The 15,499-nt window shown below is 42.3% G+C and overlaps 1 protein-coding gene across 1 annotated transcript in view; it reads left to right on the top strand.

Moving 5' to 3' along the window:
- Positions 1–109: 109 nt before the first annotated feature.
- PLXNC1 (plexin C1) overlaps positions 110–15,499 on the top strand; it is a 69,512-nt gene continuing 54,122 nt past the window's right edge. Inside the window, exons 1-4 of the mRNA XM_009882651.1 lie at positions 110–523; positions 11,464–11,586; positions 12,970–13,104; positions 15,079–15,179. Coding sequence (XP_009880953.1) covers positions 110–523; positions 11,464–11,586; positions 12,970–13,104; positions 15,079–15,179 — 773 coding nt within the window. The remainder of the gene's footprint in view (positions 524–11,463; positions 11,587–12,969; positions 13,105–15,078; positions 15,180–15,499) is intronic.

Below are 15,499 nucleotides of genomic sequence, written 5' to 3'. Positions count from 1 at the left end.
CTGTTGGTCCCTGGCCGTGGCGGCCACCTACTCGGCCGGCCGCTACGGGAACCACCTGGGTTGCGAGCCCTCCCAGTCGGACGAGGCGACCGTCATCACCGTGCGCAGCATGGTCAACCTGGAGTCCAAGGAGGAGCTGGGCATCATCAAGCGCAAGGAGGAGCCTTTGCACTTTGTCGACGCGCTCCAGTGGGGGAATCACCTCTTCCTTCCCTACTACAGGTTGAAGGCCAAGTTCAGTGAGGACATGGAGCCACCAAGCATGGCTGTCCTGCGCCAGCTGCGCCCATTAGAGGGTGGTCTTACTTTGCAAGGGCACGTGTATTTGGAGTGCGGGTGCAGGAGCCTCATTGTTTCCTCCAGCCTTGTCCGCCAGGGCGAGCGGGGCTGGTGGGTGGGTGTTTTCCGCCACAGCCGCAGCACCAAAGCCTGGAATGACACCGCTGTCTGCATCTTCGGGATGGAGGAGATGAAGGACCAAGCCTGTGCGTTCACGCACTTCAGCATGAACAGGGAGAGCTGTGTAAGTCTGGGCATCGTTTTGTTAAGCTTTCGTCCTGCACGCAGTTGTTGACACTGTTGTGGTTGTGGCTGGTGTCACTGTGCATGACTCCTGGGGTGTCCCTAACCTGAAGGCACATGAAGTTCACAGGGAACTTCAGAGCCGCACCAGGCTATGTGCATCAGCCCTGGCTCCATCAACCCTAAAGATTTCTGCGCCACTTTCTGTTTCTAAAAAGCTTCCGTTACTAAAAATTCTTTACCAGATCCTGGAGTGTCCTTCCCACCTACATCTCGGGAAAGACATGTCTGAGGGAACACTTCAGGGCATACCGGGTCAGGCCTGAGTCTCAGGCTCCTTGCTCAACGTGCCCTTTTCTGCCTAGGATACTTCATTGTATTTTCCGTGCAGCCTAGATAAAGCATCTCCTACCTTATTCGGTGCATTCACATCTCATGTCATTGCAGCTACATCAGAAATGGAAAAAAGCCCATCAAATTGACTCCTGTGCACTGGGCTGTGTGTGTTGTTATCCACATTGCTCACTAGTTATTTATGGTTGCTTGTTCGGTGGTAGGTGTTTCCCAAACCTCCCAGGATTGGCCTTGCTTGAGAGGGCTCACAGCCACCCCCCCAAATTTGTATGTGCAGCAGACTGCAATAGGCGATATGTCTTTGTTGTTGCAGTGGTTACGTTTTCACAGGCAGTGGTATCCCATGGAGATCCCCTGGTCACCTACTTCTCTAACACTCTCTCTTCAGCTCCTTCCTCCTTTTGAGGGTGAGCTGTGCACATGGAGGGTGGGATGGGCAAGGCTACCGGCTTTGCTGTGGCCATGGTAGCTAGTAAAGAAATGAACTAAAAATGAAATTCAAGAAGCTAAAAATGTAATTCAGGAGACAAGGTGCTTTTGCAAGGTTTTTAAGTCACACTCAGAAGTCTTTTCAGAGCTGTGGCAAAAGGAACAATGCTGAAATGTATCGGGGACAACCGTAGGGGATCAAGCAAGCCATCATAAAGCAAGCCCTGGCCTTTTGCATCTCCACCACCACCCAGGGACTTTGCGGCTTAACCCCTGAATCCTTGCTGTGTTATGAGGGAGTTTGTTAGAAACTCCTTGAAAGAAGTGCAGTAGATTTACTGTCATTCCTTGGCTTCCCAAATCTATCCCGTAGCAGAGCACAGCATCGAGATTCTTCCAAATACAAACTACTAGAGGGGACATGTGATTCAGTCAGCTCATCTCCCTGCTGAGTTGTGAGGCTATTGCCAGTGTTAGAGGACGTAGGTATAATGAGAAGCCCATATGTGGGTGAAACACCTGTGCTGAAGTAAATAGTGAAACTCTCGCAACACAGCCGGAGCCAATCCTTTGATTTCCCGTGTCAGTTTATAGCTTACTGCATGATTTCTGTGCTCTCACAAGGCAAACTTGCTGAATGAATTTGAAGTCTCATCCTCACCCCAAAATACCTATTTGCTAGTTGGATCTTTAATTGGTATTCCTTATTCCTAATTACTCATGGAGTTTCTTCGTGAGATGCTTTCTAAGCCTGCAAAGCAGAAAAAAAAAAAACCACCAACACCAAAAAAAGAAGGCTCCCTGCGCAGCAGATCCTTTGTAAACACTTTCCAAAGCCCCACATAGAAATTCCAGAAGAGTCTCATGGATTTCATAGAGTAACATAACGCAGGTACGGTCAGGTGGGTATTTCTGTCTGGCTGGTGTTCCTCTCAGTGCCCCATCCCCATTGCCTGCCAGTGCCTGAAAATGAAAAATCAATGATCCACTTGTTTAAGGATTGGTCTGATTCAGATCACACTCCTGTGACTCCAGAGTTACTTTCATGTCCCAAAAGGCTTGTCTCTCCTGGAGATGTGGATTATATTTGGGTACGATGCTGTAGAATCTCAACTTTAAAAATTATTAAAAGGATTGTTAGCTTAACGTTATGTCCTTAGCTATGGTGATGTTATTAATCATGATATTTTGGCACAACAGTAAATACAGTTTACCACTGTCAGGAAAGTGGTATTTTAATATTTTGTGAGATAGCAGGGCATCTGTGTGTTATGTAGTAATATGACTCGTAACATTACATGGCTAATTATGTTCCCTTTTTAAGCTAATTATATGTGCTTATGATGTATAAACATAGAAATAAATGCATGTAGTTCAGCTTTAATATGTTTTTTATACTACAGAAGGTTAGGCTAGGCTATTGCAGAGTAAGTTTGGAGATGACAGGCCCATATGCTGCTGCTTCTGGGTTGTTTTAGTCCAGATCCTTCTACTGTCTCTCACCAAATCATGGGAGTCCCTGCAAACGTGGAACACTCTCTTCTTGGACTCAGAAGCAGGCGGGCTTCAGAACTGGCAGGAAGATGGTGCGCAGTGCGTCCGTCGGTGGGTAGTTTGTAGGAAAAGTGTGTGCCGTAGCTGGCAGTGTCTCTGGCTAGAAAGGAGCACCTCGTAGCACGGAGCCGTCGCAAGTTCATTGCAGTACAGTGTGTAGGAGCGGCAGCAAGCAACAGTACTTAACGTGTGCCTTAAAGCCCAGTCTTTTTAAAGACAGTGTTGATACTGAAGAAATGAATGTGTTGCATCATCATGATTGCCTGGAGTGCAAGACCTGTATGGTGTTTGTGGCAGGTGGACCATGCTGAATGTCATCCTGACTTTTGCATTGCAGATGCCAAGTGTTGTAGGGTGCTGCGGGTCTTAGTCTTCTCTGCTGGGTACACTTGAATTCTGGAGCTCAGGCGTGATGGGATGAGGTACACAGATCACAGACATGGACTGTCAGTTTGTGTAGGAATTGAAAATGCAATTTTTTTCACTGCAGGAATACAATTTATAGTTGGAGTATACGTTAGGGAGTAGTGTCAGTTTGTTTGCCTTCTGATCTTGTCATTCTTCAGATTTCTGTAATTATTCTGGTTACCTTTAGGCAAGACATCCTCTTACCTGTCTGCATTCACACAGCTGCTTGTATTTGCACTGTGTTGGCACTGTGCTTCTCCATAGTATGCTGCAAGAGGGACTTAGCCTGAGGTATTTGCGGTCCTGAATTCCCTGCTATGCTACTGCTGCATGTTCTGCTCTGAACTCATTCCTGCAAGGTACTGAGCTTTCTGGCCCTAACCCAGTAAAGCACTTAAGGGCATATTTAACATTAGACATATAAGTAGTTCCATCATCTGAAGGGAACTGCCCATGCATTTAAAGTTCAGCGTGAACTTGAGTACTTCACTGGATTGGAACCAAATTGCTCCACATCCTGTAGGAACTCATCGTAGGTGTGTAATCTCTTTAGCCTCACATTGCTACTTAGGCCAAAGTTGACACTTGCATTACGTTTTAATGATGGATTTGAGTCTGTTACTGAAAATTAGTAATTTTTAAGATCCTTGGTTACCAACTTCATCAAAAAGTATGTGACTGCTACAAATTCAGTGAAATTCTTTCTTATGAAAACTAGCTAAGACTGTTTTCGTTTTGTGCAGTAATGCACTCAAAGCATTTTGTCCTAGTTGGATGTGTTTATTCTGGACATACATAACACTGGATTCCCAGAGACGTGATCTTTGACTAGCAAGAGGCAAGTGGTGTCTTAGATGAAACTACTTTGAAAACATTTTGCAGTTTTATATTCAGCTTGTTTTCCTCTGATACACACATCTCTTAGATTTGATTATATCTACTTATATACACTGTCGAGGTGTATGCGTTAATGGACTTGCTAGCATAACCTGCATGTACGTAAGCACATCTTTATAATTTCCTTATTTAATAACTGTGAATTTGCCAAATCTCATTCTCCTTTTCTTTTCAGAAAACTGACTGAGCACTAACAAAAATTTTTGGTGGATCACAATTATGAAATCAAAGCTCTGTAGCCAGTACATAGGAGGAATGTTGGAATTTGTCACAAACTTGCTCCAGTAGCTAGTGAGCTTTAAGAAGGCCTTTCCTTCTGTTGTTCCATGGCTGAACAGGAGTTACTGGGATCTCAGATCTCTCCCAGAGATCCAGGATCTTGTGTATCACAGCCAAGCAGATAAGTTGGAGAACTGCTTACATTAGGGAACATCAACAGGAGAGGGTTGTAGGATGTTACCTAACCACAATGACAAATCTGGAAATGAGGTTTGCTATTAAAAAAAAGTTGCATGGGAAGAAAAGGACTCTACAGTTTTTCATGGAGAAAATCCAAAAATGTGTTAGGCATATACCTGTAAGACAGAGAGAAGTTGCTGTAGTTTATATTAAGGTGTTTATTCTATGATGTGCAAATGCTAAGTAGCTGTGATAGCTACTGAATGCTAAGCTATCTTGGTTGGATTTTTGCATTTTTCAGTGCGTGATAAATATGTGGGTTGGTATATGCCCCTTAATTTATCAAGCATAGTTTGGAATCATAGGACAAATCCTAACTGGTATAAGCTCTACTGAAATTAGATTTTGAAGTCAACAGAGTCATATCAGTTTAATCATGGCCATAAATTTGCAGGAATGACATTTGAGTTTGTGTGGTAACTAATTCCAAAATGATTCATGGCCTTTTATTTAAGGAAAGAATTATAGACTTCTAAATATCATTTGGTTTCAAAATTTATCCTGTAATTAATTTTGTAGTAGTAAAGTCATCTTCTGTGTATTACCAGACTGCTAGTATTTCATCTGATGTTTGACAGGTTTCTGGAGTTGATGTTTCTAGAGTGAATATTTCTCTCTGGTTACAATGAATTTTCAGTTCATCCCTGTTTGATGTAGGAAGTAAGCCATACGGGACTTGTAAACTCTGACATTGTCAGTAAGAAGAAGAGTTGCTTTTAGTGATCTGGCTTCAGATCTCAATGGAAACTTTTGAGAGCCTGGGGCCACTTGAACAGAGGATTTGCTTCCTTGGGATCACAGAATCATTCAGGTTGGAAGGAACCTCAGAGGAGGTCTTCAGGCCAGCCCCCTGCTCACAGCAGGGTCATCTCTGAGATCAAACAAGGTTGCTGTGGGCTTTGTCCTGTCAGATCTTGAAACCTCAGGGATGGAGACTGCACAACTTCTCTGGACAACCTGTTCTGCTTAGTTGTCCTTATAGTGATGTTTTTTTAATCTCCTGTTCTCTAGAAACCTCCCCGTTTCATTTTGTGTCATTATCTCCTGTTGTCCTGCACACTTCAGTCAAGAAACTGGCTCTGTTTCTCTGGTCCCTCTGAAATTGTCTCTTCTGTAGGCTGAACCAGCCCACTTCCCTCAGCCTCTCCTCATAGGGCGGGTGCTCCAGGCTCCGGCCATCACAGTGGCCCACAGCTGAACTTGCTCCCATGTATCAGTGCTGTACTGAGGGTCCCAGAACTGGGCGCAGTATCCTAGACACAACTGAACATGTGCCAGGTAAAGAGAATAATCACTTCCGTTGCTCTATCTGGTGATGCTCCTGTTGATACAGCCCAGGATGCTGTTAACCTTCCCTGCTGCCTGGATATACTGTTTAGCCTACTGCCCTCCAGGACCCTTGTGTCCTTGTCAGCAGAGCTGCTCCCCAGTCTGTACTGTCACAGGGAGTTAGTCCATTCCAGGTGAAGGACTTTGCATTTGTCCTTGCTGAATTTCTTGGAGTTCCTGTTGGCCCATTCCTACAGCCTATCTAGGTCCCTCTGAATGGCAGCCCTGCACTCAAGCCTGACAACTCATTTTGATGTCATCTGCAAGCTTAACCCAGAAGCTTTCAGTGTCTTCCTCCAGGTCATTGATAAAAATATTGAGCAGGACATGTCCCAGGATAGATTCCCTGAGGCACTCCACCTGTAACCAGTGTCTAGGTAGAGTAAAAGCCATTAAGCAGTACCCTTTGAGCCTAATGATCCATCCATTTTTTTCACCCATCCAGTAGTCCCCCTGTCTAAATTGTAACATCTCACCTTGGGTACAAGGATACTGTGGGAAATGGTGTCAAGAGCTTTGCTAAAGTTGATGACATCCACTGTTCTCCCCTCTTCCACAAATCGTGTCATTTCATCACAGAAGGCAATCAGGTTGGTCAGGCATGATTTATCCTTGGTGAATCCATGCTGGCTTTTCATAGTCACTTTCTTCTTCTTGTGCCTAGAAATGGCTTCCAAGAGGGTTTGCTCCATGATTTTCCCAGGAAAAATTGAGACTGACCAATATGTAGTTCTTCAGGTCATCCTTCTTGTCTTTTTTTGAAGATGAGTGAATAATTTGCCTTTATTCAGTTGTTGGAGACTTCTGATCTGCACAACTTTTGAAATATGAGAGAATGGCCTCGCAGTGTCATCATACAGTCTCTCAGCATCTTCCTACAGATCCCATCTGGTTCCCCTGGCACTTCCGTAAGCTGAAATTTCTTAAGAGATCCCTGGCTTAATTCTCTTCTAGTACTGGTAGTTCCTCTCCTCCTTGAACTCTGTAGGTACAAAGGACCACAAGACCTTGCCAGTGAAGTCAGAGCCTTATGTGCATCCACTGTCGGTAAATCACCTGACCTATTTAGCAGCTGGCCCACATTTTCATTGTTCTTTTATTGCTCATGTGGTGATAGAAGCTCTTGTTGCCCATAACATCCCTTGCCAGTTTCAACACCAGGTGAGGTTGGGCTTTCCTAACACCATCCCCTACACGTCCAGGCAGTTCCTCCTTAGTTGCTTGTTCTTGCTTCCACCTCTATATTGGTTTTCTGCATTGTCATTCAATCATGACTTCCCTGCTTAGCTAGAGGCCATCTCCTGATACATCTGCGTGTTTTCCTGAGTTTTATGCTTGGAGGAGGTTGTCCTGAAAGACCTACTAGCTTTCCTGAGCTCCGTTTCCCTTCAAAACTGCTTCTCGGGGGATTCCACTAATCAGTTCCCTGAACAAGCTGAAGCCTGGTCTCTGGCTGTGTACTCTCCTGTTCTTTCCTTGCCGCCCTCAGGATCCTGAACTCAGTTATTTGTACAGTGAAGGCTGCCATTGATTATCACATCTTCCGTCAGTTTGTCCTTGTTTGTGAGTAGCAAATCCAGAAAAGCATCACCCTTCACTGACCCCATAGGATTAACAAAGCCTAGGGTCCCATCTCCTTCACTTTGGTCCCAGAGCTGTATAGTCCTGATCTGCACTAGGCAACATCTTTGGTGTCCACGTGGATGTGCAACAATGGGTAGCAGTCCAAGGAATGGAAAATAAGTGGCAGTCTCTCAGCAATGTAGTGGATCAGGGGCCCTAAAAAAATAGAAATGTGTTGTAACAGCATGATGGTTTAGCAGTTGTGTGCCTTCATCTTTCACAGCAGGGAATCGCCAACCGTGGTCACCCACCACTTCCTCTTGCTTTCTGCTAATACTCTGTTCAAGCTCAGTTGGTTTCAAAGTCTTCCTTAATGGAGCTTGTTCTCCCTCATTGATTATTAGGACACTTTATCAATTCTGTAAATTCAGATCTGAGGGCAGAGAGAAGGAGTTTTTCTGCTGCTGCAAGAAGTCACAAATTTCTAGCCTCCCCCATCTCAGGAGTCCCTATGAACCTCTTGCTCAAGCGTAGCCTCTGACTGTCCCTCCTGCCTTGCCTCTGCAAGGTCTCTATGAAGAACTGCTCATTTTCTGGTCATCCTCCTTGATTTTTTACAGTCTGCTTGCCTGGAATGGTTTGTCCACCTAGCATTGCTATGCAGTGCAGAAATTAAGAAACCTCATGGAAATAAAATTTTGGAACAGTTAATCTCCTTATTCCTTAGTCCTAATAAAGGCTCACTGTGTGCACCAATATTTAAGTTTGTTACCCTCTGATATAATAAAAATTGATGTAGGAAGTTGAAGGGTGATAAGAAAGAAGAATGAGGTTCCAGAAGTTTTTTCCCTCTAGGAAAAACATCTATGTGTTGTTCCAGTGTTGACTATTGCTATGCACTGCTCACAAGTCTTGTGTCCTTTTGTATAGCTGCATCTGTTCATTCACTCTGATGCTCAAACCCCTTATTTATACTTTTTGGCCAGCTGCAATATGTTGAGTGCTGCGTGAGCTAAAAATGCTGCCCTTCCCTCTGAGGCTTGCAATGTAAAATAATCAGGGGGAAATCAAGACAGAAAGTAGAAGCGTGAATATGGTTGCTGCAGCTGGAATCATACAGAGATAAATCTGAAAATGAGATGCAGAATAGAAAATGAATATAAATACCTTTCATGCCAATACCCAAACAGCACAGGGGGGTGAACTTAAAAGCAAAAAGTAAGTTAATTCAGGAGATCTCTAGGCTTACCTGTGCGTGTGAAGATTTTGGGGTACTATAGAATAGAACAGAGGGTGGAGCTGAAGAATTAAAAAAGAATGATCTTCTAGAGCAGTATTGTATTTTCTTTTGCTTTTCGTGTTTTTGTATGACCCTGAAAATGTTACAGGATAGACAGAGAGATGATCATGGTGATGAGTGACTCTTCAAGTAGAAGAGAAGTTTAGACTGTAAATGCATTTTAGGGATGGATTTAGCTGTGAAAGAAAAAGCTTGGGAAGGCCCTAGAGTGCTGTAACCCCATTAGTCACAGTGGAAGAGGTAAAAAGGCTTGTTAAAAAAATAAGTGCACATGGAAAAGGGATGACAGAAGGGTGAAAGCAGCAGCTGCACCCTGGAGGGAGCGGACAAGCTGGAGAAATAGGTTGCGAAAGAGAGGAGGCAATTTTTGTTGTGACTGCCCACTGTCTAAATTCCCCCTCTTCGTATCTGTATTAGCTCAATGTCGCATTGACCCTCCCTCTAGCAAGCAGAGTGAGGGGAGGAGGCTTCCACACTTGTCAGTATAGGTTCTTCAGTCAGAGGAGGAGGATGCACTGATATGACACTAGTTATTTTATTAGTATGCGGGTCAAAATAAAATCTGGCAGCAAAGCTTTTCAGAGACTTGGGTCAGTCCTCCCCTGTGATCTTATTGTACAGAGGCTGGGAGGTGGTTTATTTTCCTTATGCTACTATACGGTGCACTGCAGAAACAAAAAATTCTAATTCTGGTGGAAATCAAAGCCGGGAAGCTTCACCTCCTCGCTCCTTAGCCTGAGTGAAGATTCATTGTGTGCACCAGTGCTGGAGTTTTGTTACCCTCTGATCTGATGAAAAAGTGAGTTAACTTTTTCCACCTTAAAACGCTTTCGATCACTTCCCCTCCCCCATCTAAAACAGACCTCCATGGTACTGGAGTCTCATGCCTAAGTGGGTTTTGCTGAAATTCTGTGCCAGTACATGACAATTCCCATGTCTTCTTCCTGCTGCAAGAAAAAAAATAAATCTTTAAATATGAAAGTTAATCAAGTCTTCTTTTACTCCAAGTGGCTGTTCTTGCAAGCTAATTAAAATAATTCAGATGACTGAAAAAGATTTTAATTGACTTAGGATTGCAGTTTAGAAAAAAATTATTTCTATGTGGAAAGACTTTTTGGGGTTAAGCCAGCATCCTAACATGCAAGAAAGTTGAATTCAGCTGTTACTGTGTTATGGATTCGCTTCATAACTCTGAGAAATGCCTTCACCTTTCTGCAAAATGTCAGTTTTAATGGTCCATTCTCACACTTTGTCTTATGCATCAAAGCGAAATAGGCTCTTGCACTCAGAGGGTTCCCGTAGGTTTAGGAAGCTGTCCTTGAGGCTGAGATTCCGGGCTTAGTAAGCTGACCTACTGGGCTTGTTCCCAAGGACCTGGTCCTACCTGAGCTCTTCCACCACCTCTCCTTGCCTGCCGCTCCTTTGTGGCAGCACTGGTGTCCGTGCAGCCACATGTTCATGCGATGAGGAGAATGACTCATGAACATTTAGATAGGTCAGTAGATGGATTTACAGACCAATTTCTAGACACGTCATTTCCTTAACTAAGTTCACTGGAGACCATTATACTAATAGAGGGGAAGGGGAGGTCAAGCTTGGCTGGGGTTGGACCTGTTTGGAGAGCAGGTGGCATCACACCTTTGGCGGTATCTGCCACGGAGATTGACTTAAAGCAATTACAGGACTGCAAAACCGAGGTACTGCTTGCTAGGGAGACATCTGGGCTTGTAGGGAGTTCGGGGCAGAGACCATATCTCCCCTGGTGAATGACCTTATTCTCACACATCAGGGCTTCCTTTCAGCACTCGATCATCTACAGTCGAGGTTATTTGGTTTGGTTTTCCCTTCCACAAGATACAGGGATTTCCTGCGTGATCGTTTTCTTTCATGAACTGCTTACATGCTTGTCACTTAACTTCCTCCGGCTTGGATGGAGAGTTGTAGGTAACATGTTGATTTTAAAGTTAACACAGGTACATTTATGTTCTTCCTGACATGAACGTTATACTGCTTTATCTCATTTTTCTATTTGTGTAATACGCAAGTCTCAACTTCCTTTAGTGTAAAGCAGGAAACTAGAAAGGGGAGGATAAAGCTCTGCATTCTCTGACACACACACACACACAAATTTCTGTGTGTTTGAAGTGCCTCCTTTCTCTAGAATATTTGCATGCCTTTAAAAGTGGTTGCTGAGTGTATCTGAAGCATTCACGGTAGGTGCAGTCAGGTGATGGCAAAGCATGGCTTTGTTGAGAAGAGCTGGCAATTCAAAATAAGCCCAGGACATTATGTCCCAAAAAAGAGAAATTCCGTTGCAAAGTAACTTGCTGCTGTTAGGGCAAATCTGTGTGCCACTGAAGTCAGTGGTTTAGCTGCAGTAAATGTAATCTCTATCACAGGTATGACCAGTTGCCGTGTATAAAAAAGAAGTTGTGTGAGAATTAAAATGTTACCCAAAGTGTTGTCTAAAGTTGAGTTCTCCGAGACTGTTTCCAGGGATTCTTCCCTTTTCCCTTTTCCCTTTTCCCTTTTCCCTTTTCCCTTTTCCCTTTTCCCTTTTCCCTTTTCCCTTTTCCCTTTTCCCTTTTCCCTTTTCCCTGTATAGCTGAGTGATTTAGTAATAGCTTTCTCTTATATCTGATTTTCAGGAGGCACAATCAATCAAGAAATTACCTACCTTGATTCACTCTGGATTAGTGGCTGTTTATGGCACAGTTGTTTTGAATCAGATAGTTCTCTTTTTGGGAACCGATGATGGACAGTTACTGAAGGTAAGCCGAGTGTGGCAGTTCTTCCCTTCTCCATCAGCTGCTGCTGTGTACAAGTGGGTAAATGTTTTCTGGTTTAGGCACTGTCTTATAAACAGATATAATCCCCTGAACTCTATTTCTTTTTTGTTTGTTTGTGAAGTAACTGCTCTATTGTTACTTGGAGAGCACGATAACTTTCAAAAGCAATTATGTACCCTGCTTAAAATTCATGGAAACGTTTCATTAAACTGCTAATGCTTACAGTATCATTTTATGGACTGTGGAGTTCTCAGTTACTCTGTCTTTTGTTTCCTTCCTTGCTTTGATTTTCCAGTAGAAATATTAAATATTGTTAGATTTTGGAAGCATATTTATTTGTTTGTTAGCTTATCCATGTGATGTGAATAGCTGCCTGTTAGGGAGAAAAGTCAAGATTATTTTGCCTTAGCTTCTGAATAATTGACCTATGCTAGCTTAAATCCATCACCTGGAAGTGACAGTCATCTTATCTCATTATCAAACTTTTCAACCATCCAGTCAAATGTCTTTTACACTTTACGTTTTTTCTGGATTTTGCAAGAATGTGCATTCGCTGTCTACACTGCAAAGGATGACTCTCAGTTTTGGTTTTTATTAAGCAGGCAGTTGGAGAGGAATATAGTAGAGAGCTTGAAAAGCTTTTGGCCATTTGATTTCACTATGCTTTCGATAATGAAAACTGAAATTGAAGTCTTCCCTGTCTCTTTAGCACAGTGGAGACCATGAACGTATCTCCCTTGTTTAGTCTTGTTTATGGAAAACCTTATGTCAACGTTGGTGTGCTTATTAACTTGCGAAATAAAGTTTCTGTGGTCTCTGGTTTTCTTGAATTCTGTGCGAAGCATGGTGGAAAACTGTAGAGTTGGGCAAGGTAAGAAAAAGAAATACCATCTCAGGTGCATACTCACAAGAAGCCACAAAGAAACTTCTGTCCTGAAGACAGTTGTCAGTCAGTTGCGTAGGTTCCTGTTTACATTACGGGTGTCTGGATGTTAATTTGTTTTCTGAATGCTAATACTTTCTTCTCCATTCATAGGAGTACTTAACACATTAAGACTTTGGGATATATGCGTCTCATCCACATTCAGTTTCTGCATCAATCAGGAACATACTTGGTGGGAGGAATGTTTCATACACTAAACCGGTGCCAGATTCAGTGCAAAATATGTCTGGCATGGATTTTGTTGAAATTCTGTTCTGGTGGTCTTTTTCTCCATTTTTCTGCGGTGTGAGAGCCAGCGCAGTAGGTGAATTGAGCCAATAAATCGTCTCAGAAGCTGTGATGTAGCTGAAATTAGGCTTTTGTTTAAAATGCTGACTGATCAATAAAAGGACTTGTGAATAATTTAATCTCGTGTGTTTTAGGCTATTCTTAATGAGGATATGGAATCTAATTGCCCAGAGGTTTTATACGAAATAAAGGAAGAAACCTCAATTTTCCCCAAACTTCGACTTGATCCAGTAGATAATAACTACATCTATCTGTCCTCTGCCAATAAGGTAAGCCCGATATTAAATAAAATAATAAATTCAAGTAAACTACTGCTTTAAGGATTTCTGCCACTTTATAAGTGAAGCATCAGTTTGGGTCAGAGTTAGACCTTATATGTCCAAATGGCAGTTACCAACTTTACGTCTAATATCTGGTTATATTGTATAAATTTGGGCTGCACGTCTCCAAAGTTCAGAAGAGCCTCCACTGTCATGGTGTTGCCCACTGTTGCTACACCCTTAATCCCACGCTCATTTTATGTCATTCTGTCCAGAGAGTCTTTGTTTCTCTTTTTCCTGGAGTCATCATGCAGAATCAAGCTTGGAGGTAGCAAACAAAACTGGAGTTCCTCTGAATTAGCAATACAGGTACTGGTAGGCCAGGGTTTTCTAGTCAATTATGGAGTTTCTAATGTGGAGAAATCTCTATTAATTTGAGAGATAGGCTCGAAGTCTTAGTTCTGCTGAAATCAGTGATAAAAGTCTCATCATCTTCAGTTAGAGATAGCAAAACAAAACACAATCAGAAGTGATAAACGTCTATGTATAGTGAGGCCAAGGAGTTCAGCAATCACTGGGAGCTGCTGCATGTGAGCGTCAGAGCTGCATCTCAAGCAGAGAGCGGCTCCCAGGAGCCAGTGCAGTTGTTGCAGCACATCCTGCGGTGGCTACTGAGCGTCAACTCGGCAAATTCCTTTGTCTCACCAGCAGCAGGGAACATGGCAGTGAAAACATAAGGGCTGTCTGTCTATCTTAGCTGGACAGGATTTCACCCAGCACTTGATTACCTTCATTTACAGTAAAATCACTTTTCCAGCAGTGAACATAGCATTTTAGCCTGCCATCTGAGAGAGTGGGTAAGTTGGTAAGAGAACTCCTGACTGATACAAACCATCTGTCACAAATGCAGAAGGAATCAAAATTTCAGTCAAAAGTGTGTGTAGATAATTCAAAGTAAAGACTTGAATTTTCTTTAGCTTTGGTAAAAGAGCAAGTTGTCATAGAGGAACAACAGCTTTTAGGTATAAATGCCTCTGATCGTCTCTTGGAGCTTAAATAAGGCTTCTGCACTGTCTTTTTTAACTTAATAGTTGTCTGTGATGTTGGCTGATTTCTGAACTGATTATCTCACACACCTTCAGATAAATAGAATTTTACAAGATATGGCTGGAAAAACCAGTAAATATAATTCTGCAGAAAGCCATGTACCATGTATTCTTCTTTCCATTCACAAAATACAGGAACTTTCAATTCTTGCTAATTTGTAAAAAAAATGATTTTAATTAGGAATATTTTTCTTACTAATATTATTGATTGCCATTGTTATTAATGACATTATTTGTATTTGTATTCAGTATTTGTAATCTGCTTTCTCTTTTTCTTTTTCCTTTCCTTTTCTGAAAATGGCTGGCTAGGATATTCGAGCTGAATGTACAAGTATAGCTACATACAATATAGCCACAATTATCTACATTTACTTATTGAAATGGCATTTTCATGCATGTTAAGTAGTTGCATGCGTTTGTTCTAGTGTGCACATGCAGTTACCTGACATGGTGATGCAAACACAGATGCATTTTGGTTTGTGCATGCATTTTTGGATGCACCTTCATCAATCATTTAAAAATCTCAGTTCTGATAAGAGGAAAATGATATCCTGCTAAGCAGAACATTATTTGTAAAATATACTTCCTTTCTATTGTTATCTATAATTCACTATGCTAATTAGGCTTTCCTGCATCACTTTGTCCATGCTGGCCTTGTCATTGTCAGAGGAGTTTCATCATCTGATGGCTAAATACAGTGTGTGTAAAATAGGCTGCATATTTCTGTCCAAAGGTCTTCTGGCAGAGGGGAGTCCATAAGGAAACTTTCCTGAAGGGATCGTGCGTGGTTGCTGTCAGATTCTTAGTGCTAACCCTCGCTTTCCCTCTTTATGGAGACTATTTTAATTCAGTGTGTTATTGCACTCTTTGGTTTTAGGTGAGAAGAATACCAGTTGCAAATTGTGGTAGATATGTTTCCGAGGAAGAATGCTTATCTGCAAAGGATCCCTACTGTGGGTGGTGTTCTTTGAATAAAAGGTATTTTTTGGTATTTTAGACTTTCTTATAAAAGCAATGCATTATTAGGCAGTGTACGTTTTGACTAGCTTGGGGCTATTCAGTATCAAGATTATATCTACTGAATTTTTATGGAATCAGTCGTAGCCATAAATGTGAGACACTTTATTGTCATGTGAAAGGGAGCTCTGCACCTTTTAAAGACCACATTAACCTTCTGATTTTTGAGATGTACCCATAAAATGTAAGTTGGGCTAAAAAGAGGAAATTATTTTCATTTTAGAACAGATGCCTTTGCTTTCCAGATTGATTAAGAGATAAAATTGTATACTTGTGCTTGA

This window comes from Charadrius vociferus, unplaced genomic scaffold (assembly GCF_000708025.1).
Source record: "Charadrius vociferus isolate BGI_N301 unplaced genomic scaffold, ASM70802v2 scaffold72, whole genome shotgun sequence".
Classification (NCBI taxonomy): domain Eukaryota; kingdom Metazoa; phylum Chordata; class Aves; order Charadriiformes; family Charadriidae; genus Charadrius; species Charadrius vociferus.
Note: the sequence above shows the minus strand (reverse complement) of the source record. Positions and strands in the feature narration are given on the sequence as shown.